This window comes from Equus quagga, chromosome 7 (genome assembly GCF_021613505.1).
Source record: "Equus quagga isolate Etosha38 chromosome 7, UCLA_HA_Equagga_1.0, whole genome shotgun sequence".
In the NCBI taxonomy this organism is placed as follows: Eukaryota; Metazoa; Chordata; class Mammalia; order Perissodactyla; family Equidae; genus Equus; species Equus quagga.
The window spans coordinates 46990916-47014720 of NC_060273.1; the positions used below are offsets into that span (position 1 = coordinate 46990916).

Sequence of the window (23805 nt, forward strand, 5' to 3'; positions counted from 1 at the left end):
TTAGGCCACAGAAGCCACAGGGGAGAGAAGAGGGGTGAGGGTGGAGGTACAACTAGGACTGGTTTTGGGTGGAGTGACCATAAGTCCTGGTTACCTGGCCAATCCTGGTTTATGACTGTTGGCCCAGAGTCCCCTTCACTCTGAAAAGTGCCCTGGTTTGGATAATAAGCCATATAATCTTATGGCTTGTTCTGGGAGATTCCAGGGAACTGAGGCAGGGAGTCAGCCACCTGGTGTTTCCTAGAAAGGTCGCTGTTCATAGCAAAAAGGAAAATGAAAACAATCCCGCTTCTCAGAAACATCGCCGTGACAGTTTACAACACTGCCTTTTGTCCTTTTCCCCTGTGCCTTTTTCACCTGCTTAGGATTTTATTGTCTATGAAAGACCACATCTTGCTATTTTTTTCATCTGCCATCATGTCGTAAACCTTGTCCCTGTCTTTACAGCTAGGACAGATGCTGTTTCTAATGGATGCATCAAATCTTGTCATGAACCCTGATTTCTGTGTGAACCCTTGAGCATCCTGGAGCCACTCCCACCTGCCAGAGTGATTTGGGTAAGGCTGGGGTTCATGCACGGGTGGGAGGGGTGTCACTGAGCCTGGGAAATGCAGTCGTACTGAGTTCTTGTGTTGGAATTGTCCTTGGGCTCAAAGGCCCTGTTAAAGTCACATTAGGGATGGGCTCTGAGGCTGTCTGGGTCCGAGCACCCCCACCCACAGTGAGTCCAGGGACCCTGACCGCAGGTCCTGTTCCTCTCCTCTCCCCTGCCCTGCTCCGGCCACACCTGGGTAAGAGCAGCCGTAGCCAAGGTGCTCCTTAGGAACTGGGGGTGCTTCTGTTTTTAATAAGGTGAGGACTTTTGACAGTTTTGAAGTCTACTTTCCCTGCTCTCATGGAGCCTGGGGTGTAGTGGGGGAGGCAGTTGTCCATCAAATGCATCACGAGACATATAATTACAAAATGCCACGGACATCTGCGGCTTCCAAAACTATTTTGGGAACGGATGGGGTGGCTACCTGTCCTAGTAAAAGTGCCGAAACTTGGGAGCTGACCAGAGCTGCTCTTGGGATCCTGGGAGCAGCAGACAAGGTGGCTGCACTCTAGCTGCCAACATCCCAGCCCCTTGTTCATCTCAGTCCCTCCTGCTCACCGCCTGCCTTCTCCCCATCTGTGACAGACTCTGTGTGTCCCCTTGATTGGTGACTCCTGCCTTGTCTGCTCACCTGCACTCTGACCACAGCTCCCCCAGACCTCTGGCCCTGGAGCCTGGGGGGCCGGCGGAGTCTCGCAGTGAGAAAAGGCGCCCAGGAGGTGAAGCAGTTTTGGAGAGAGGATTCCAAGATCCCTCTGTGCAGACTGTGTCTGAGGTGCCTCTGGCATGAGCAGTTGGATCTGTGGGTCTGAAGCACATGCCGTGCTCCTCATCCAGACACGCCTCCTGCACGTCCCCGACCTCAGCGAGCAGCATGTGACCCAGCCATCTGAGCCAGAAACAGAGCAGGCATCTTGACACGCCCTTCTCCTCCACCTCCTCGTCTCTAATCCGTTACCCAAATGCTTCCGTCCCTGCTCCCTCCGATCCAGGCTCCGAAAAAGCAGCCAGCTAGCTTCGCAAAATGCAGTCCTCACCATGTCGCCCCTCCACCTTTTAAAACTTGCCTCTGCTGGCATAAAGATCAGCATTTTGTCACAGGCTGGGGGCCCACAGTGACTTGGCTTCCTGCCTGCCTCGCAGGCCTCAGGTGGTGCCTGGGAAGGCGCCCCCCCAGGGAGAATATGCACAGTGAGGAGAGATGGGGCCCGGGCTGAGCCCAGAGGAGCACGCACGTCTGAGGGAGGGCAGCGGAAGAGGGACCAGCAGAGGAAACTGAGAGGCTCGGCAGGGATTGGAAGGAAGAGCAGAAAAGTAGGTGCCCCAAAAGCCAGGGTCACCCGTGTTTTGAGAGAGACACCCTGGTCAGCTGGGTCAAATGCTGCTGAGATGTCAGGTAATGTGAGAAGAGCGCAGATTTAGTGACCTGGGAGAGCCGTCCTGGGGCAGTGCTGGGGGAGGGAGCAGCTTGGAATGAGTTGGGAAGGAGCAGGAGAGGTGCGAGCAGAGACAGCATGGCCAACGTCAATGTAACAGGCTGACAGATATTGAATTTCGTCACACCAACGAAAACAATTTCCCCAGGAGGGGCACGACTGCCGGCCGAACAGAGCAGAGATCGATCCCAGGAACAAGTGTGCGCGTCCAGGAACTGAGCAAGCTGTGGGAGTTGGCACAACCAGCTGTTTCTGCAATTCTCTGTTTAGATCCATTTGCTCCTTAAATACACAGAGTTTGCTGTGTGTGAGTTTTCTGTAGGACCTAAAGTTTGAGGGAAGTCAAGGCAGGCAAAAACTAACATTCTAGACCATCTGTCCATGAACTGAGTTTTTTGGGGGGAACTGGTTGACGACCAGTGTAATCCCACGACAGGGTTCCCCATCAGCACAGTTTGAGAACTCCTGCCTCTTCTGACCAACATGTTTATTTATTCAGGCAACCTATAAGCCCCACTATGAGTCAGCACAGCACTGTACATTGTGAATATGGCAGTGAGCATTCTATTCCAGCATTCAGGACAGCATGAATGCACATGACACAGACGTGAACGTGCAGTGCACACACATGGACGCATCTTCTCTGTATCTATGCTCAAGGCAGCTGTTCTCACCAGTGGGCTGGATGACACAGTTGGGGCCACCTACCACCTCCCTCTGGGGGACAAAGTGATCCCTCCCCGACCCTCTTGACTTTGTCCTCTCTCAGAGTGTCTGGACTTCAATTTCAGCTGACTGGCACAGAGCAGACTGGGCCCTGATGTGTTGTCCCCTCTGAGCCCCATTTTCCAGATGAGGAGCACAAGGCTACATTAGATCCTGCGGGACCAGGGCAGGGGCAGCTGACCTGAGGATGCCTCATCCCTGTTTGGAGGATAAGTGCCCTATAATGATTAATCCTGTTGGCTCAGGCACGGGTCACTCATTGACTGATGAGACCAAAGTCTGTGGCCAAAAGAGCTGAGGCTGCTCCAGGCTTTTCTCAGATATCACCTCTTCTCCTGGGCTCCCTTCCTCCTGCGGCTCCAGGCCTCAGGCTGGCCTCAGGCACCACACCTGAGCGCAAGGCTCTGGACAGCAGGCTCCCAGATGGTAGGCCCAGGCTCTGGCTTCTAGGTTCCAGACCTGAAGCTGTGAGGTCTAGCTTTAGACTTCAGGTCATGGGCTCCGTGTTCTGGACCTGGAGGCTGTCTCCAGCTTCTGGGGTCCCCACTCTGGTTCTGGCCTGCAGCGGGCATCTCCAGGACCTGCACTCCAAGTTCTCAGGTGCAAGCTCTGGGTTTGGATTCCCAGAGCTAAGCTCCAGTGTCAGGGATCAAATATCAAGCTTGGGGCTCTGCTTCTAGGCACTGGGCTCTACATTCTGGGCTCCAATCTCTGATTCCAGATTCCAGACTCCAGGTTCTAGACTTCAGGCTCTTGGTTCCAGGTTCTGCATCTGGGCTCCAGGTTCCAGTTCCAGGCTTCGTGCTTTAGGCTCCGAGCTCCAGTTCCGCACTCCACACTCCAGTTTTGGATCTGGGTTCTGAGTTCCTTCGGCCCCTCAGCAAGGGGACAGGAAGATGGTGGCCTCCTCGGCTAGTGGGGTTATCTCTGCCCACCCATCTTAGCTGGCCAGGACTCCAGTCTGGCAGCCGGCACCCTGGGCTGGCCAGGAGGGGGGTTGCTGGTGCTGTGGCGCTTCTCCTTGGCTTCCTGCCTCTGCTCTACCCCCAAGGTCTACCTCCAGTTCTCTGGAGACAGAGCTGAGATGGTCACAGAGCGCCCTTCGCCAAGACCCAGCAGGGGTCACCGGACACATAGACACGTTCATGTTCTTAGCTCTTCTTGGAATCCCCAGGACTACCACGACACAAATGGAGCCCCTGGCAGCTGTGCAGAAGTAGAGGCCTGTGCCCAGCTTGGGCTGCATCTGATTCAATGTAACCAACTATGTGCGTTCCTCTCCATCCAGGACTTTGTTTCCCTGTGGAAGCTGAGTTCCAGCCTCCTACCCCCAAGAAGGCAGAGTCACCTGACCACCAGGCCAGGCCCCCTGTGGGGTGCACCTTGTGCTCTCCCTTGAGGGGAGGGTGGCTGCCACAGGGAGCACCGCCCCACAGCTGCATCAGCACTTCCAGCTAGGCTCCAAGTGATCAGCTGGTGGCTATACCTGCCCCCGTCCTGGCCCAGAGTTGAGAGTCACTGTGTGCTCTGTGCTTGCCCTGTGCCCATTCTGTGCCATCCCCTTCCCCAGTCCCAAGGCTGTCAAGGGGGTGTGGGGACAAGAGTCAGGTAGTTTGATTCTCTCTTAGAGGCTTGGAACCATGGGCTCGGGTCCCACAGGTGTCCTTGAGGAAGCCACACCTACTCTCTCAGCCTGTGTCTTCTGCAAGATGGGGGTGTTGGAGGCCGCAGAGTGGTCAGCAAATGTGTGTTCTCTCCCCTCCTTCACTCTGGGCGCTGGGTGGACAGGCTGACTGCCCTTGGGGCTCCCCTCCTGCTGGGGTGAGTGGAAGCAGCTCTGCCACCTTTCCCGACCACCCAAGAGTCCTGGTCTGTGCAGTGGCTTTGAAACATGGCCCCATGGGTTGATCGGCTGGTGCCCCTCGCCACGGGCCTGCAGGTGGGGCCTGGCCAAGCTGGGATGGTGAGGGCCCAGGGCCTCAAGGCCTTCCGGGAGTGAGAAACTGGGAGGAGGGAATGGGTTTCCCTCAGCCCAGCACTGCCTCAGGGGGCTTGTTGTGGGAGGGGGTGACAGAGGGGATTGTGGCAGAGGGACATACCGAGCCAGCCAAAATGGGCCAAGGAGGGCAGTGGGCTGAAGCCCCAAAAGGAAAGTGAGGTTTTACTTCTGGAGAAAGGGATGACAGACGAGCAGTGACAAAGAAGTGGCCCTGGGAGTTCTTTGTGTGATTATAATTATTTTTAATTACATCCTTTAGAAATAATTAAAGCTAAGGCATAGGCCTTCTTTGACCACTACCTCCAGTCCTGGTCCCCTCCCCATCTCTGTCAGTTTAGCATATATCCTTCTAGAACATTCTCTTTCTCTTCTTTACACTTATAAGCGCTGGCGTAGTTGTGGCTTATATGAAATTATCATGCCACATGCAATGCTCTGCTTTCTTTTACCGCATAACAACATGTCTTGGAAACTTTTCCATGTCAGGACACACTGAACCCAATTCTTTATCTGCTGTGTGGTACTGCAGAGCATGGACACACCACCACAACTGTGTTACCCTGCTCCCAGGCACATTTGGCTGTTAGCCAGTTCTCGGTCATAGGCAAACCCCCTGCAGGGATGGGTTTCCTTGTGCCCGGGAGTGAGAACTCTCTAGTAGCACTGCTGGGATCACAGGCTGTGTGTTTTTAATGTTTAGCAGAAATTCCCAAACTTACCCCCAAAGTAGGCATATGAACGTACCCTCCTCTAAGAGGACACTGGCGTCCTGTTAGAGGTTCTACAGCATCCACACCCTCCCTGGTATGTCCCTGAATCAGACAGCCTGAGTGCTAGTGAAGCTCCAGCAACACTTGCAGGATCCTGGGCTGGTTACTCCCCCTCCTGCAGCCTTGGTTTCATCACCACCAGGCTGTTGTGGGGACAAAAATGAGATAAAGGATGAAGCGTGTCTAACTGGGGGACTTCAGAAGATGTGAATTCCTCCCCCTGGAGGGGCTGACTTCCATGCAGGCCCTTCCAGCTGGCCCCAGACCCCCTTTCTCATGGGGCAATCTCATTGGTCCCTCAGAGTAATAGGCATCATTGCTGAGGGTCTGCAGAAGGGTGGGCTTGGCCTGCAGGATCTTCCAACTTTGGGAAGATACCCCATCTCTCACCTGGTGTCCTCACCTTTCTCTTCTGGGGCACATGGAAGGGTGTCACAAGGGAGAAGCCCCAGACCCAAGAAGTGTGAAAGAGGTCCTGCAGCTGGTCAGGGAAGGAACATGGGCTGGTCTCCCTACCCGCATCTCTGGCCACAGACTGTGACCCTGGGGCTACGCAGTCCACTGCCCAGGACCCCCACTGCTCTGCTGTCTCTGGGTCCTTTGGTGGGGCTATCTAAGCCTGCAGCATCATTTGTCAACCTACTAGGCCAAGGGGACACAGTGGTCACTAAGATGGACAAGGTCCCTGCCATCAGGGAAGGTACATTGTATTGTCAGCAAACCAGTATAAATAAGTAAACAAGATCATTACAGAGTGGGCCGAGTGCTGAGAGGGAAGACAACCGGATAGAATGGTGGGGAACAAAGTTGGGGAGCATTTCATAAAGGGAGTCTTTGTCTGTTCAGGCTGCTATAGCAAAAATACCAGAGGCTGGGGGCTTCTAAACAACAGAAACTTCTTTCTCACCATTCTGGAGGCTGGAAGTCCAAGATCAAGGTGCTGGCAGATTTGGCGTCTGGTGAGAGCCCATTTCTTGTTTCACAGACAGCCGTCTCTGTGTCCTCATATGGTGGAGGGGTGAGGGAGCTCTCTGGGGTCTCTTTTGTAGAAGCACTAATCCCATTCATGAGGGGTTCATCCTCACGACCTAATCTCCTCCCAAAGGCCCTGCCTCCTAATGCCATCACCTTCAGGGTTAGGATTTCAACATATGCATTTGACGGGGGGCCGGGGGGGGGGGGGGGACATAAACATTTAGACCAGAGCGTAAAGTGACCAGGGAAGGCTCCTCTGAGGTGTTTCAGCCAAGATCTTCAATGAAGCAGGACTTTTGTGGTTGCAGGTCTTAGAAACTCCACACAGAGTAACAAGCATACACACATCGAAAGATTGTATTGCTTTGCCTAACGAGAAAGTCTGGGAGTGGTTGACTTCAGGCACAGGTGAATTTAGGTGTTGAGATAATTTTTGTCAGGAATGTCCTCCCATCTCTCAGTCCTGCCCTCCTGTGTTGGCTTCCATCGCCTGTAGCTTCTCTCCCTGCATGTCCTTTCTGCAAATCCCCAGGAGACAGTAGAAAATAACCAGGATTGGGATTCTGGCTTGGGTCAGAGGATCATCCCTGAGCCAAACTCTGACTGGCCAGGCCTGGGTCATGAGCCCACTCCAGCAGCCAGGGGGTTGGGTCAACCCAGCCAAACAAAATGGGCTGAGGGGGCAGAGGGCTGAAGCCCTGGAGGATGGCTTGGGTTCAGCCTTTAGAGAAAGGTGCTATGGGCCAGCAAACCACACTGATCTCTCCCATGAATTTCAAGGATGAGGAGCCAGGTACATGATAGGGAGTGGGCAGTGGGGGTTAGGGGAGCTCCTGACAGAGGGGAGCTGGAGTGGGGAAAGAGAGCTCGACCTGTCTGAGGCAGTCAGGAGAGCCCCTCACTCTCCGAGATGCCTTCTCAAGGCTCCTGTGTCCCCTGCTTCCTCTGTTGCAGCAGCACCAGGACTGAGTCTGGCTTCTCTGCCTGCAAGCTGCCTCCTTCTGGGAGTTCCTCCCTGATTCCCCTCTCTGTGTGGGGTCTGGGCTTCCCTGGCTCCCTGGAGATAGAGAAGACCGCCCAGGAAAAGTAGGCAAGGGGCAGAACCTGCTCCTGCCATAACAGCCAGCACCTCCCACAAGGCCTTCGATGCATCCAAAGAAGCCCACAGCCATCTCTGCAGAGATACTCAGTCCTCAAAAGAAGTGGAAAACAGCAACCAGACCCCGTACTTAGAGCCACAGAGACCAAGGAGCAGCATGATGACGCCTAGCAGAGGCACAGCTCCCCAGAGGGTCTTCCGCTCCCCACTTCCTCCTTCCCTCCTCCCCTCCCTCCCTCTCTCTTGCTCTCTCTCTCACACTCACACCCGGATACTCTGTGCAGTCAGGAAGAGACGTTCTGACAACAGGAAGTCAGGGGGCACACCTGAGGTCCCCGGGAGCTTCCTGGCACTGACCTGGGTGACAGAGGCAGTGTGGTTTGTCAGGGGTGGCACAGGGTAGACTGGCACAAAAGGAACACACCTCATGGCAGAATAATAATAATTATTATAATAACAATATCATACATCCAGGACAAACCCAGCTGCCCAAGCCAACTGCCAAATCCATATGTCCAGTAGAGTCTAGTGGGTAGGGAAGGGCTGCCTGCCTATACCCCCAGGCCTTACTCATACAAGCTCCTGAGGAGGGGCCGGCCCCTCCTCCTGCTTCCTGTTGAGGCTTGGCATGGAGGGAGAGGGAGGCTGGCGCTGCCAACGCCACCCCTCTGTGTTGGACATGCCTGCACCTGAGGAGCTAGGCCCACCTCCTCCCAGTGGCCTGGCTGCAAGGGATGGGTGGGCAAGCCTATGAGGGACCATGTGGTGGCAGCTGTGGGGTGTGGCTCCTCTGAGCTCCACTCCATTCCATCCTGGCTCTTCCCGAGGGCCTGCCCGTGGCAGGAAGGGCCAGGGACACTCATGGCACAGATAGGGCATGCAGAGCGGGCCCATGGCATGCTTGGCCCACCAGGTGCCATACAGCCAGCCTGGACTGTTGGGCAGCTGTCAGAGGGCGGAGTGGGCAGTGGAGTCTGAGGGGCCCTCCTTTGGCTGGGCCGCTGATTCAGTCTGTGGTGGGGCCTCCTGTGGGTTGAGCCTTTGGGCAGGCAGCTGCAGAAATTCTGGAAGTACCAGGTCCTCTTTGCGCAGAAGGCCTCTCTGGTCATGGGCCCCACTGCTCTGCACCCGATTCAGCAGCTCCACCAGGCCTAGGGGCAGCCAAAGGGTCAGGGGCCTGCCCGCACAGACCTGCCTACACTAGTCCACCACAGTCCTGCTGCCCATACTTCGGCCACAGCCTCCCTGTCTCCAGTACGGATGCATCCTTGCCACCAGCCCCGCTATCCCTATCCCAGGCCCGCTCGTCCCTCAATCGCAATGGCCCCTAGCCTTCCTGTTCTAGCCCCAACGGCATCCAGTCCCCTGATGCCACCCTCAAGGTCCCAAGTCCCTAGCACCCACCATCCTGAATGTACCTTCAATGTCACAGGTCTGCCTCTTCCCAGTGACACTACTGGGCGTCTCGGCCAGCGAGTTGAGGGGCAGTTGGGGGGGATGGGCGGCCTTGTCCTGGGTTCTAGGTGGACGGCCCTGCGAGAATGTGGGGTCAGAGCCACAACCAGGAGGGGAGACACACTGGGCAGGAGAGGAAGAGGGCGCCGCGCCTGTCGCTCACCTGGCTGCGGCAGGGGGATTTGTCGCCAGCTTCGGAGATCTTCACACCTGCGGCAGAGAGCGCCACCGTTCGTGTTTGCTTCCTGCCTGGACCCCCTTTCTCCTGGGACAGAGCCGACCCCGGGAACCAAGCCCCCTACCTGGGAGAGTGTCCAAAACTACTCTCTGGGCCGCCACCGAGCTCACTAGCTTCTCCAGATCCAGCGGCTGCTTCTCACCTGGCTGCGGGGACAGGTCAGCAGCCCGCGGGACAGGCAGCCCGCTCCCCGCCGCCCCCGCCCGTGGCCGCGCCCGCGGTCCCGCCGCTCACCCGGTGTAGCGCCACCTGTTGCAGGCTGAGGCCGTGCTTCGCCAGGACCGGCTGCAGCGCCTCCTGCAGCCGCTTGGTGGGCTTGGCTGAGATCCGCACCACGCGCTCCAGCGCCGCCAACTCGAGCCTGCACGGGACCCTCGCGCTGCGAAAGGGCTGAGAGCCGGCCTCCCCTCCCTCCCCAACGCACCTGGGACAGGCTCGAGAGGGGCCGGAGCCTGAACTGGGAGTGGGACTACTTGGGGGGGGGGGGGGGGGGGGCGGGCGGGGTTAGCTCAAGGGGCGGGGCCTGAGGGGGAGAAGAGCAGCCTGAACTGGGACTTAAGCGAGCGTTGGGACCCAGGACTCAAGCCCGGCGGGAGGGGCACTCACTCGAAGGTGATCCTGTTCTCCAGCCGCACTTCCTGGTCTGCCAGCACGGTGCAGTCCTGATCCAGGACCAGTGCCTTCTGCAGATGGCAGGCAGGGTCTCAGAGTCCCTCCCCCCACCCCAAGCGATCCCTGGGGTCCGAGGAAACCACCCTACTTCCTCCCGTGGCCACCCTAAGAGTCAGAGAGAAAGGCCAATGGGTGGGTGAGGCATAGAGACGCGGATGGGGTAAGAGACCAGGTCGGAATCAGAGCCTGACATAGCCAAGGCCAAGGAGAATGGTGGCGAGAATGGTGGCAAGAATGCTGGACGGACTTGGAAAGGGAACAGAGTTGGAAATTCCATGGGGTAGGGGTGGGCATGAAATGGTTATGGGGCTGCTTGGGTACCGACAGGCTTAGGTCCTGAATCACCAGGCGCCTCTTTCGGGGTCAGGCCAGGCTCTGCCTCCTGAACAGCTGCCCCTTGTCCCTCGGGCATCTGAAACCCAACCAGCTCAGCTGGAGGCATTTCTTCCTGTGCACCCACCTTTGGTCAGCCACCCAGGCCTTGCCCCTTTTTTGACACTTGTCTACTTCTCTCCGTCCCCACCTACTAAGGACACTTCTTGTCTCCTCACTGCAGAAAGGACCCTTCCCTCAAGACCGCTGTGAGGCCAGAAGGATGTGAAGTGTCTGGCACAGTGCCTGGCACACAGTAGGTACACAGACAGCAGCTGTAGTGACTACTGCCCGCATAGGCTCCACTGGCTGCACCAGCCCAGGGCCAGGAGGCAGCCTCTCCCAGGCATAGGCTGTGCCGTGCTGCAGGGACAGGTGGAGTGTGGGTGGTGAAGTTATATTTAGCAGACGTGAAAGCCCATGTGGAGGCTGCCTGGGTGCCTGAGGGAGTGGGCAGAGCTCCTCCCACTGCTGCCCTCACGCTCCCACGCTCCAGGCCCCTGAACATGCCCTGCACTTCCTACCCACCTCCAGGCCTTCTCTTCAGCTGTTCCCCCAGCCTGGAATGTTCTCCCCCAGGAGCTCTGCCAGGCAAACTCCTCATCCTCATCAACTGCTGCCTCTTCCATGAAGCCTTCCTGGGACTAATCAGAAAACCCTACCTTGTCCTAGAAACTCCCTGGAGGTTTGACCCCTCCTCGCTGATCACATCCTGCCTGGTTCACCTCCAGCCTGTGTACCTGGAGGACAGAGCTCAGGCCCGGGGCCCTCTGCCCACCCACCTGGCAGGGCCTTAGAACTTGTCTACTGGGTAAATGAAATCCTGATGCGTCTCCCTGGGATGCAGCATTCTTCCTTCAGATCCCCCTTATGAGATGGTTCAGTTTAAAGTGAGTTTTCCTCTAGACTCCTCTTTAAAGCTATGCTATTTGCACCTAAAGGAGTTTTTCATAGGTTAGGTGCAGTTGGGTGCCCCTAGTGGCAGAGGAGGTGAGGGCTCCCCCAAACGGCCATTTCAGGGATGGTCAGTCTGAACTCGGGAGCGATGGGGGAAAACCCAGCTCCAGCAGTGGTTCTCTCCTACTCTACCTCCCAGAGACCGTCACAGTGAGGATGATGGGCGAAGCTGGAAACTAGGATGGGGATGGGATGTGGACAGGATTTTCATGGGATGAGAGTGGATATCTGAGTTTGAGCGAGGAGTTGGTGCTGGGTTGATTTTGAGTTGGGCGTGGGGTAAGGGGTGGGGTTTTGGGGGGCGCTGGAGTTAGGAAGGGGGTGAGGATAGGGGGCGGGGATGGAATTAGGGTTGGTCCAGGGGATTAGGAATGGAACTGGAGTTGAGGTCACAGCCAAGCAGAGACAGGAATGAGGTTGGGAACAGGATCAGGAAGGAAGTTAGAGTTGGAGACCAAGCCAGGTTCGCACCTGCTCGTTGCCCACCAGGTAGACCTTGATGTCAGGTAGAGAGAGGCCTCGTTTCTCACAGATGCCTGCCAGCATGGCACGGATGGTAAGACCGGGTCGGGCCAGGGCCAAGGAGGCTGTGCCATCGGGCAGGTACACGCAGCAGTACTTCCCTGGCCGGCTTTCGCTCTCACCTTCTGAGCTCCCAAGGCTCTTCCGGTGGCTCTGATTCAGGGCAGGAGTTGGGGGAGGTCATGTGTAATCATGCAAGGACATGCAGACAGGTACAGACAGGTAAGCTCACCGGGGTGCACGCACAAACACACATGCCCAAGGGCACACCCGTAGGCAAGGTACAGTCTTCTACGGGAACACATGTGTGCTCACCCAGGCATATGGGCACCCAGAGACAGGTCCACCCACTGACTCCCATACACATGCTGTGTACCCCTGGGCAGCCACCCTTGCACACACATCTGCTGAAGAGGATGTGCACCCGTGACACAGATGGGGCCCAATGTGGTGAGGACAGGAAGAAAGTAAGGAGGCTGAGGGGTCGTCCATGGGGGGCAAGCAGGGAGACTGAAGTGGATACAGTGACCAGGACTGATGGCCGCCACACAAAGGGGCCTGAGGAGTGGCCCTAGCCCGCCCCTCATCTCCCCCAGCAGTCGGCTCACCTCAGATTTACTGCTGACAAAGGCAAGGAAGCCGAGGTCCAGACTGGCGGAGGAGTTGAGGGAGCCTTGGGACTCTCGGCGCAAGCCCGAGTTGGCCACCCCGCCTGCCAGTTCTAGGGCAGAGGGAGCAATGAGCAGGAGAGCCCCCCTCCCTACACCCACCCCTCTGCTGAGGCCTCTCCCCAGCCAGGTGGACTCTGTTGGAGCCCTCCTGCAGGAGTCTAACGTGGTTTGGGTTTGCTACTGAGGGGAGGTCCCAAAATTCTGGGGTCTAGCCTGGGAACCCACTCCCCCTTCCCCGGGGGAACGTGGTAGTCATAGGGTCCTACACTTCGGTTTTCACAGACTTATAGACTGTCTGTGAGACAAGTAGAGGAAGGGGGCGTTCTCAAAGTTTGCCCAAACTCACGCCCCCATGCATCTCTGTGGCATCCTGCCCTCACCCTTGCGGAAGGACTTGCGGAGCGGGCGGCCCCCAGGGCCCTCAGCAGGCGGCAGCTGCCCCACCTCCTCCACGCCCAGCGGCAGCGACTTTCCAGGCTTCAGCTTGGGCTTCTGCGGGTACAGAGAAGGCGCTGGCACGGGTCAGGCCCTAGGCCAGATGCAGACGGTGGGCACACCCCCGCAGATCTGCGCCCGGCCCCCTGCCCCCTGCAGCCCCTGGTACACACCTTCCTCGTGGTGTCAGGGCTGCCAAGGCGCGAGGAGCCAGGTTCCTGCAGGGGACGCCCCTCGGCCTCCGCCAGAAGGCACTCGCGGTACAGCGGGGACTTGACGAAGCGCGCATAGCTATCGAACTTCATCAAGTTGAAGATCTGCTGGGCGGGCGCGAGGGCAGTGAGCCTGAGGCGGGCACTCTGCGTGCTTCCGGAGTTCCAGGCCCGGCCCTCGGGGTTCGCCGGGTCCCCAACCCAGGGAGCGAGCCCCCAGCTCCTACTTCCCACCGCCAGGATCCAGGCCCCGCCCCTACTCTTGGCCCCGCCTCGACCACAGCTAGGCCCCTCCCTATCCCCTCCACCACCGCTTCTGCTACGGTCCTCTGACTTGCGCCCTGCCGTGGCGTTTAGCTCGGCCCCAGGATCCGAATTTGGCCGCTTCTCCACCCCACCCCAGGCCCCGGATCTGGCTCCACCTCTCCTCCATCGCGCTCCCTTCCAAGGCCACGCCCCCTCAACCCAGCCCGCGTCCCCGGGACGGCTCGCCTGAAGCTGCTGTGCCCGGAACATGTCCGGTCGGGGCTCGGCCAGCACCTCCTCGCCGAGCCAGGCCTGCCGGTCGATGTTCACGGGGCTCAGCGCCTGGCTGGAGAGGAACTCCTGGTAGATGTTACGGGCCTCCTGAGCTAACTGGGGCAGGAGAGACAGGAGAAGGTCAGGGGTCGGCCCAGGCCCTGGTCCCACCTCTCTGCCCCAGCTCCCCCTTCCCCCACCTGCTTGGTGTCACTGGCCGGGATCTGCTGGAAGCGCTCGCAGGCCTTCCAGAAGGTCACGTTCTCGGCACTGAACTCCTTCTTCAGGAACTCCTGGGGGTGCGAAGGAGGAGGCAGTCAGAGACACAGAGACCTAGTCAGGGATTGTGGTCAAAGAGATTGGGATAGAGACAGGGCCAAGAGGCCAAGACAGACAGATAAGGCCAGACAGACAGATGGAGCCAGATCTGGAGGCACAGAGAGAAAAGGAGAGGCAGAGACAAGGAAAGTTCCCAGGTGGGAAAGGAAGAAGAGGGTGCCCAAGAAAAGCTGGACGAGGAAGCTGACGGAGGAATCCCACTCTGGCCAGTTGAGGCTCCATCCATGCCTTCCCCCGTGCCCACCGCCCCTCCCCCATCGTGGCCACTGCCATCTGCCCTCCCCATCCCACCCCAGGGCTTACAGTGAAGTAAGCCAGGCCCAGCGGGTCCTGCAGCAGCCGCTCGAAGGATAGGCCCCAGCTGGCCACAGGCTGCTCCTCGGTGGGGAAGGGGCTGCTGGGGCCACTGGGGAGGCTGTGGATGCTGAGGGAGCTGCCGCGGCCCTCGCCCTGGCCCTGGGGCCCTGCAGTGCTGCTCAGCTCTGTAGGGGGATGGACAGGTGGAGATGAGCCTTGTGGCCTTGCCCAGCCCCTGTCCCAACCCCACCTGCAGGTACTTTCCCTGGAAAGACAGCAAGTGGCAGGGGTATCCCCACCGTGTTTCCGCACACACAGACCCCACCCACCCCAGCCAGGCTTCCTCCACACACCCTGTCACTTACCTCCATCTGAGACAGCCAAAACCTACAAGAGACCCGAGGCAGAAAGTCAGAGTAGAGCCCAGGGTGGACCCTCAAGGGACAGTTCCCGGCCCAGCCTCCAGGACTGGAGCTGTGTTGTCCTCTGCCTGGATGTCCATGCTGGGCATTCCCAGCCAGCTCGCTGCTTGCTCAGGGGTTTGCTCAGGCTGTCCCTGGCTCCCCTCCCATCATGTGCCAACCACTGTGTGCTGGGACTCATGCCAGATACCTTCCAGCTGCCCCAGGCCCCTGGGCAGGTGCCCTGAGACTCCATCCATGCCTTCTCCCATGCCCCCACGCCTCCCCCCCTGGGCACCTGCTGGGTGAGCCCAGGTGTATAGCATGGTGAGGAGGAACACAGATTTGAATCCTGTCTCTGCCACTTACCAGCTGTGTGACTTTGGGCAAGTTATTTGTTCATCTCTATCTGTCAATAGGGGATGATGGTAATAATAGTGAGGATCAAATCAGTTTAATGTATTTCCAGCATCTAGAATAGTGGCCAGCATGTGTGAGTGCTATATCAATGTTTGCTGTTGTCTTTGAGGAAGGAGAGGTGTCTCTGTTGCTGATGATCTCCTTATTGCAACTGTTTTCTCCTGGGGCCCAGTGACTCCCATGGGTCCCACCCCTCCTTGGATGAGCCACAGGATGCTATTTTATAGTATAGAGCAGGGGTTCTCAAACTTCAGTGTGTATTAGAATGATTGGGAGGAGCCCCAGGATGGAGCCTGAAACTCTCCATTTCTAACAAGCTCTCAGATGATGCTGGTGCTACTAATCCATGGACCACACTCTGAATAGCATTGCTGTAGAGGCCAACTCCATCCTCTCCCCTGCCCCCTATGCACAATTCCGACTTCTCTGGGAATCCCAACCATTAGTGAAACAGAAAAACACTCCTTTCAAAATGACTCTTGCAGTGGTTTCCCTTGGCCTTCTTCCTACCTTCCTTGCAGCTCCACCAGCTTCCTCGTCGTCTCCTACCCATGCAAGGTGGCCTCTGCCCGTCTCTGACTCTGTCCTGGGCTCTTTCTGCCTCCCATATCTCCCCAGCTCCAAGAACATATGGTCAACTTCCCACTAACATCTCTGCCCAAATGTCCCGCAAGCCCTTCCAACTTAACCAGTCCCAAATGGAAGGCACCACAGCCAGCCACAAAGAAGGGCGCTGAACCAGCTTCCCTGCATCCTGTCTTTCTTCCCATCACCTGGGCTCCACCACCAGTGTTTGAGTCATCCCCAATTCCTTCCTCCTTCTCACCTCCTACATTTTCTTTAGGCCCTGTCACAGGAGCTTTCACCACCTGTCCCTTCTTTCCATCCTCACTGGAAATGGTTCTGCAAACATCTCTTCCCCCAGGAAGCCTCTCCCTGCCCTCCTGGCTGGAATTTCCCTCCCTGCTCCCTACTCCCACCTGGGAGCACCCAGGTCACACACCTGTGGCTAGAGCTGGCCTGCAGGTACAGATACGTGACATTATTAATATCTTGGCCCTCAGAATGCTTTCTTCTTTTAAAGTTTAAAAGGGTTTCCCACATTTCAAAATCAGGAGTTTTGGGGCCAGCCCCACGGCCAAGTGGTTAAGTTTGCGTGCTCAGCTTCAGTGGCCTGGGGTTTGCCGGTTTGAATTCTGGGTGTGGACCTACACACTGCTCATCAAGCCATGCTCTCGTGGTGGCCCACATAGAAGAACTAGAAGGACTTACAACTATGATATACAACTATGTACTGGGGCTTGGGGGGAGGAAAAAAAAGAGGAAGATTGGCAACAGATGTTAGCCTAGGGCCAATCTTCCCCCCCTGCCCCAAAAAGCATACCTTTAAAAAAAAATCAGGAGTTTTACTTAAAACCCCAGCTTTCTGTCTCCTCTTTAAGACTCTGATGCCCCAGCTGGCCTGCATTCTTCCAGCATGGCCACCTTGGCTGGCACTCAGCGGCAATTGCCTCCCCTTGAAGGGGCTCACGCTGTCCTCAGAGGTCCCTGGAGCCAGTCTGATGCATTTGTGTTACTTATGGAGGCAGGTGCTACCCCAGACTGCCTGAGTTCAAGCTGGTGCTGTGTGATCTTGACAGGGTGCTTCACCTCTCTGTATCTCACTTTCTTTCTCTAAACAAAGGGGGCAAATGATGGTCCTGACCTTCAAAGGGTTGCTGTGATTAAATAAGTTAAATATATATAAAGAACTCAGAATACCATCTGGCATGGCGTACATGTTCAAGGAACGCTACTTATTGTTATTACTGTGTTAGCACTGGTGTCTGACCCTGCTCCGGCTTTCAAGTGTGAAAGCCCTGCCGTAGAGGAAGGGGCATAGGTGTCTGCCTCTGTCAGGCCCAGATTAAAATCCCAGCCCTCCCTTTCTGAGTTTTAGAATCTTGGGCTCCTCCTCAAGCCTCGTCTCCCACCTGGAGCGTGGGGATTAGTTGCTGAGGAGGAGAGAAAGTTTGTGCACAGCGAGGCTGGGCGGGGAACCGGTTCCCCAGCGCACCCCACCTGCGCCCTCCTGCCTCTGCTCTCCCAGATCTGACGCTTTATCTCCCACGGTTGCAGGAGAAAGTCGCAACCCCTGGGGTGTGTGAGGAGGACGAGTTGAAGCCCAAGGTCCCTACCGGCCTGCTCATTCCTTTCCTGGCACCTCTGCTCATCCCTACATTAGCCTGCTGGACGATCTTCCTCCCCAGGCTGCCCTGCGGCTTTTCCGGCCTCAGTGCCTCCATCAGGCCCTCCTGCCAGGTCTCTGGGAACCAAACTGACTCCCTCCCTCCCCGAGGTGGCTGCCTGGCTCTCCCTCCTCCCATACACACCGGCCTCTCTCTGGCCTGCCCTCCAGCCCGAACTCAGCCTCTCCTTTGCTCAGAGCCCCCTATGAGGGGCTCACGGGCAGACCAGGACCCCAGAGAGGGCAGAGGCGCCGGGGCTGAAGCCAGCCCACACTCCTATTTTGTTTTATTCTTTACGTTATGCTGAACTGAGGGTGTCTTCAGGCGGGGCTGGTTCCCAGGTCCTCCTGGCCCCACTCCCTGCCCTGGGAGGTGGAGCAGTTGCCGGCTTACAGCTGAAGCTCTGCCTGGGCCTGACTAATGAGCCCCTTCGCCTCCCCTATTTCCCTCCCTCACCTCCACCCTCACTTTGTCAAACTTTTCTCTTTTCCCCACACCCCTGCACACTCCTGCTTCCTGCTTTGCTGTTTCTTCTGCCTGGGTATCTGCTCCTGCTCCCCCACCCAACCGCTCTCGGATCTCTGCCCCTAGACGCCAGTCATCCCCAAACACCAGGCCCCTGAATCCTCCTGCCCGCCGCACTCTGCCCCCTACGTCTGGGCCTCTCCCCTGCCGTCTGGTAGCTCCTGGAGGGCAGGCCTCTTTGCCAGAGGGAACCAGCCTGCACTCCCTCCCACAAAGCGCCTTCCTGGCCTGGTGCTCCAACCAGCCATCGGGACCCTGAGCAGCCCGCCACACTCCCGGAGGCCCTTGCGCCCCGTTTTCCGGGGATGCTCCGCCTATGCACCTCCGTCTCGGTGACCTGTAGTCCGCCTTCCCGAGCCCCTCTCGCCCACCAGATGTTAATCCATAGAGTTGGGGCTGAGAGAGACAGAACAGAGCTCCAGAGGTGGGAGGGAGCAAGCATGGAGTTCAAGTCTAGGGCAAGTAAATTCCCTTCTCTGGGCCTCAGTTTCCCCCTGGGTGGCATGGGGCTCAGCATTCCTAACCTCCTTGGGCTGCTGGGAAGGGTGATGGAGTCTCAGATGGGAAAGCAGCAGGCATGGGAATGGCATGCTGATGCTGCTGGCCGGCTCGCCTCCGACCTACTGCCCAGGCTCCGAAGCCTGAGGAAGTTGTGCTGAGCAGGGCCGACCTTGCCCCACCCGGCCTGCTGAGGAGAAGTGGTGAGTGAATGGAGAAAAGGGGAAGAATGGTCGAGGAAGGGTGTGGTAGCCAGCGGCACCCCCGAATCTCGTCAGGCCTCAGTTTGCCATACTTTTTTCTTAGGAAAAGGGCCCTGGGAGGTCGCTGGTATCTGAGAATACTAAGGTGAGGGTGGTCCAACATTTCCTGATTGTGTGGCCAGCACTCTCTGACAGCACGCATCCGTGTTCTCACTCCGTCCTCACATCCTTATCCTGTGCAGCAAGGGTTATTACTCCCATTCTACAGATGAGGAAACCTAAGCCCAAAGGAGTCACACAGCTGGGAGGTGGCCGAGCTGAAATAGGAACCCAAGTGTGCCCGACTCTGGAGCCTGAGGTCTTCCCTCCACTAAGCTGCCTTCCTGTGCGGGCAGGAGAGGTACCAGGGCACAGGGAGGCCCGGGCCTCAGCCCTTGGGGCACAGGTGGACAAGGCCAATAGGGGTAAAGGGCCCAGGGGCTCCTCTTGAACTCTTCCCTCTGGAAGGGTCAGACTTTGAAGGGAGGACCAATTTACTAAGCATCTTCTGTGCTGAACACTCTGCATGATCTCATTTCATCCTAGCTTGGGGAAAATGAGGCCCCCAGGTCCTCTCTGGGTACACCCCCAGAGATCCCAGAGTGCCTGGCCCCTTTGGCCTGAGCCAGCCTATGGGGCTGACCCCTAGCCCTGAGCTGGACACCAGGAATGCAGCAGAAGTATCGTGGGCTCTGCCTTGCAGGTCTCCTTGTCCGACGGGGAGACTAACCAGGCCCCCAGAGTGACAGACACAGTAACTTCCCCTCTCCAGGCTCTAGGCCCAGCCTCCACTTGGGCCATGTCCCTGTGCACACACCCTGTTTCGCTATGTCCAGGCCTTTCCCCATGCCATTCCCTCTTCCAGATGGCATGTCCTTTCCAGACTCTCCCATGCCACAGTGCATGAAGTGAGTTGAGAAGTTAGCTGTCCGTCCCCAGGTTCCCTTCAAGCTTTCTCTACTCCTGAACTGGGTCCTACCCAAACCCAAATTTTATTCTGCTATTTGCCCTATGTCTTTTGTGCCTTGCCAGACTGAGAGCTGCTCGAGGGTGAGGGCTAGGGCTCTGGGCCTGGGTCTTGAGTGGCTGGGGCAGGGCTGGCACAGAGCAGGCCCTAAGGAGGGGTTATTGAATGAATGAGTGAGTGAACAAATGAAGTGGCTGTTGGGCCTGTGTGAAGATATCTCTGGGAGTGGGGCTGGGAGCCATCTCTAAGTGACAGGTTTCCTTGCAACTACCTGACAGGCTGAGTGGCAGAAAGACGAGGCTGACAAATGAAGTTGCCTCAGCAGAGATGACAGTGCAGCAGGTGGGGTGGTGGCAGGGGGAGGTGGGGGAGGACAGAGCCAGGCAGTGCAGGGAGGTGGAGCAGCCCTGGCATTGAGTCAGATTGGCTGGGTTCAAATACGGGCCCCTCCACCTGCCCGCTGTCCTCAGCACGTCATTTACTCCTCTGAGTCTCCCTCATGGAAGGAGCCAGACACCTAGCCCCAGGTGCCTCTCTGCACATCCCTGCCACAGACACCGATGCCTGTCCCCTCCCCATCTCAGCTGGGCATGGCCTCAGGAAGCTGCCCAACGGCTGGCAAGTGGCCAATCTGTGACCCTCAGGATTCCAAGAGGTGGCATGGAGAGTGCAGAGTGGGCCCAGGAAGGACCCAGATAAGCCTGTGCGTGGAGGTCGCCAAGAGGAGCCAGGGCATCTGTGGCTTGCTGGGGCTCAGGGTGAAGCTGGAGCACCCTCCCTGCTCTGAACGACTTTTAGGTAGAGAAGCTGTGGGTGGATGCGGGACGGGGAGAGGCTGGGTCTGTCTCCAGGCCCCCTCAGCTGCCCTGCAGTTCTGGGCACCACTCAGAAGCACCAACCCAGCTGCCCTCTGGGGAAGGCATGGGAGCGGGCATGCTCCTCCTTGGCTTGGATGGCCAAGCGTCATGCTGCCAGGAGGAGAATGCCAGGCCCGAGGGTTCCTGAACTTTCAAAGTTAGGTTGACGGTAGAGATAGTGAGGTGGACAACTGGACCAGCCTGGAGGAGTCTGCCTCTCTCTCACACAACTAGCCTGGGGCTGAGCAATAAAGAGATGCTGGAAGGAGAGGTGGAGACAAGTCTTAGGAATTAGGAGGCAGGAGTCGGGGGGAAGGAGGGTGCTCAGTTTCTTGGTAAGGCAGGGGATCCTTGAAGAAGGGCTGAGAATGCAGGGGGCATTGGGCTGATATTTATGGAGCCCCCACAAGGGGTCATGGGTCTCATATTCATCAGTCCACTTAATCATCTCAACAAGTCTTTGAGATCTGTTCCAATCTCCTCATTTTACAGATAAAGAAACTGAGGGTCAGAGAAGATCCCCTAGTAAGGGACAACAGAGCCGAGACTGGAACCCAGGTGTCTCTAGACTCATTGGCTTTGTCCCACAGTGTTAGGCTGGGGCCAGGTGGGAGGTTAGGACACTGTCTGGCCTTCCAGGGGTTGTTAGGAGGGGCTGGGGCTCTGCCAAGTGGGCTGGTATCCTAGCCGGGAGAAGGGAGGCCCAGCCTAGCCTGTCCCATCTGCTGAACGAATAAAGAAGCTGGATCCTCTGAGGGAAGCTCTGACCGGGACACCAAGCAGACAGGGAGAGGGTTTAGGGGGTGGGGCAGCAGCAGCAGCCAACGGCTTCCTAGTGCCCAGCTACCCTACCTTTCCTGGTAGCCCAGGAAGAGAACAGACAGAAGCTGTGTCAACCTGGCCTGACCCGGCTGACCCATCCCAAGCTGCCCAAAGACTGCTAGTTCTGGCAGGGAGCCTCAGGAGCAGGTCCAGCTGGAGGGCAGTGGCCCAGGGAGGGCTCCCCCTTACCTGACCTTGGGCATCAGGGCATGGGATAAGGAGAGGAGGGCTGAGGCTAAGTGAGATGTGGGGGCTGAGGCCACCATGGGGGGTGCGGGAGGCAAGGGGCATGCCAGGCCTGCCTGCTACCCTAGGATGCAAGCAGCCCCAGGTGGTGCCAAAGTAGCAGGTGAGAGAGCAGTGGGGGCTGGACCAGAAACCTGTTCCGCCTCTCCTCTGGTCTCATCCCCAGGGTTGCCACAGGTTCCCAAGGCCGTCTAGAAGGTCCTAGGGTGAAGGCACCAGGTCCTACTGCCTGCTGCTGTCCGTACCCAACTTCTTCTGCCCGCTGGCGGAATGCAGGCTCTTGCCCAGCCCTGCCGGGTGTGCCTCCTGGGCTCCACCCTGGGTGTGCCCACCCCTCCCGTGGGCCTGGCCTGGAGCCCACACTCACCATGCGTCCGTTGGGGACGCCCAGGTGCTTGGGCTTCCCTGGCATGCCGTCGCTGTTCACGGGTCCCCGCCTCGGGGGGTGCGCACCATGTGGACTGTGGGCAGTGCCGGCCAGAGCTTGCACGGCAGCGGGCAGGCAGCAGAGAGAGCCCGGCTCCGCTCCTGTGGGCCCTCACATCCTGAAACACCAGCTCACTACCTCTTTTCTCTGCCACAGGAAGTGTCTCTATAGAAACCGAACCACAGAAAGAAGCAAGGTCTAAGAGAGCGAATGCCTCTTCCTACACACACACACACACACACACATCCACGCGCGCACACACATGCCGCCAACGCGCCCTTGGCAGCGCCCCACGCAGGCACCAACACACAGCAGAGGCCTGTGTATGCTCAGTGAAGAGTCCAGCCTGGTCTGGCCCAGCCCAGGGAGCTCCAAGGTCACGTCTAGGTACACAGAAGTGCACATTCACACACCTGGGCAGGGGCTTTGTGCACCTTTGTACACCCTGGCAGGGGGTCCCATGGACATGCATACATGTGCACTGAGTATCCATGCATGTACCTTACACAGCACACACTTATCTCACACCTGCCATGTGACAGGGATATGCGCACTCCGTACCCCTCCCACAGGCAGTTGTGGACATGCAGAGTTACTACCTCCATCCCCAGACACTTCCTAGGCATGTGTTCTGGTGTGCAGACAGATGCACACCTTGCATGCATGGTCATGCACACACAGACCATTCAGGTGTGCGTGTTATAAACACACTGGCTCTCCTTCATAAGGAACACCTGGGCATTCAGTCCTATGTATGTACAGTCCCTTGGCCAGGTGCATGTGACAGGCACAACTGTACACAAGCACATATGTACTCAGACACGCCAGTGACCTGTGCAACCAGGTATGCTCACGCTTGCCCACCTGAGCACGGGAATGGATCAGGTACTCTGTGCCCAGAGACGCATATGCATTCACACTCGCTCACATAACAATCCCAGCCCGGTGCAGTACAGTCGACTGAAGAGTGGAGCCTGCCCTCTCAGCCCCGGCCCAGTCCCGGGTGACCTCAGGGCCTTCAGCCAGAGTGCCCAGTTTGCCTCTTTCTTACACATGCATGTACCCACTACAAGGACTTGTGTTTTACTCTAAGTATTGGCTTACTTAGAGCCCTCGAGTTGCCCACTGCTTCTGTTTGGGCCCCTCTCTACAGGGACAAGGTGACACTCACTTTCCTACTCTATTCTCTACCTCACTGCCCCCTTCTAGGGCTGTAACCTGAACCCTTCAGTGGCAGAAATTGAGTGACTCTTCTCCACAAATTCATGTCCTCTTCCTCCTGGGCACATGGCTAACCTTTAACTTGCCAGGCTCCCTTGCAGTCAGGTGTGGCCAGATGATACAGCCGTGTTGCTTAACGACAAGGATACATTCTGATCTAATCTAATCTAATCGTTGTTAGGCGATTTCATCCTCGTGTGGGCATCACGGAGTGTAGTTACGCAAACCTAGATGGTATAGCCTGCCGCACACGTGGGCTACATGGCCTAGCCTATTGCTCCTAGGCTACAAACCCAGACAGCAGGTTACTGTACCCAATACTGTAGGCGACTGCAACTCAATGGTCTCTGTGTATCTAAACAGAAAAGATATAATAAAATACAGTATAAAAGATAAAAAATAGTACGCCTGTATAGGGCACTGACCATGAATGGAGCCTGCAGGACTGGAAGTTGCTCTGGGTGAGTCAGTGAGCGAGTGGTGAGTGAGTGTGAAGGCCTGGGACCCTACTGTACACGACTGCAGACTTAGAAACGCTGGACACTTAGGCTACACTAAATTTATAAAACAGTATTTTTATGTCTTTAATAATAAATTAGCCTTAGCTTACTGTAACTTTTTTACGTCATAAATTTTTTTCATTTTTTAAACTTTTTGACTCT

At 57.1% G+C, this 23805-nt stretch overlaps 1 protein-coding gene across 1 annotated transcript; it reads right to left on the reverse strand.

Annotated features, from left to right (window-relative positions):
• Positions 1-8034: 8034 nt before the first annotated feature.
• RGS14 (regulator of G protein signaling 14) lies at positions 8035-22031 on the reverse strand. Its single transcript, XM_046667204.1, has 15 exons — positions 21863-22031; positions 14655-14676; positions 14296-14474; positions 13854-13946; positions 13627-13770; positions 13096-13239; positions 12868-12979; positions 12425-12537; positions 11766-11969; positions 9900-9976; positions 9528-9654; positions 9358-9439; positions 9219-9265; positions 9019-9133; positions 8035-8751 (listed from the first exon to the last, which is right to left on the reverse strand). The coding sequence occupies exons 1-15, from the start codon at positions 21905-21907 to the stop codon at positions 8549-8551; spliced, it is 1707 nt and encodes a 568-aa protein (XP_046523160.1). The 5' UTR covers positions 21908-22031; the 3' UTR covers positions 8035-8548.
• Positions 22032-23805: the final 1774 nt, after the last annotated feature.

Coding starts and splice junctions, on each gene's coding strand:
- RGS14 (XM_046667204.1), bottom strand. CDS start 21,907: ATGCCAGGGAAGCCCAAGCACCTGGGCGTCCCCAACGGACGCATG. Junction 14,677..21,862: donor GCGTCCCCAACGGACGCATG/GTGAGTGTGGGC, acceptor GGTCTCTTGTAG/GTTTTGGCTGTCTCAGATGG. Junction 13,771..13,853: donor CGGCCAGTGACACCAAGCAG/GTGGGGGAAGGG, acceptor CTCCTGCCCCAG/TTAGCTCAGGAGGCCCGTAA.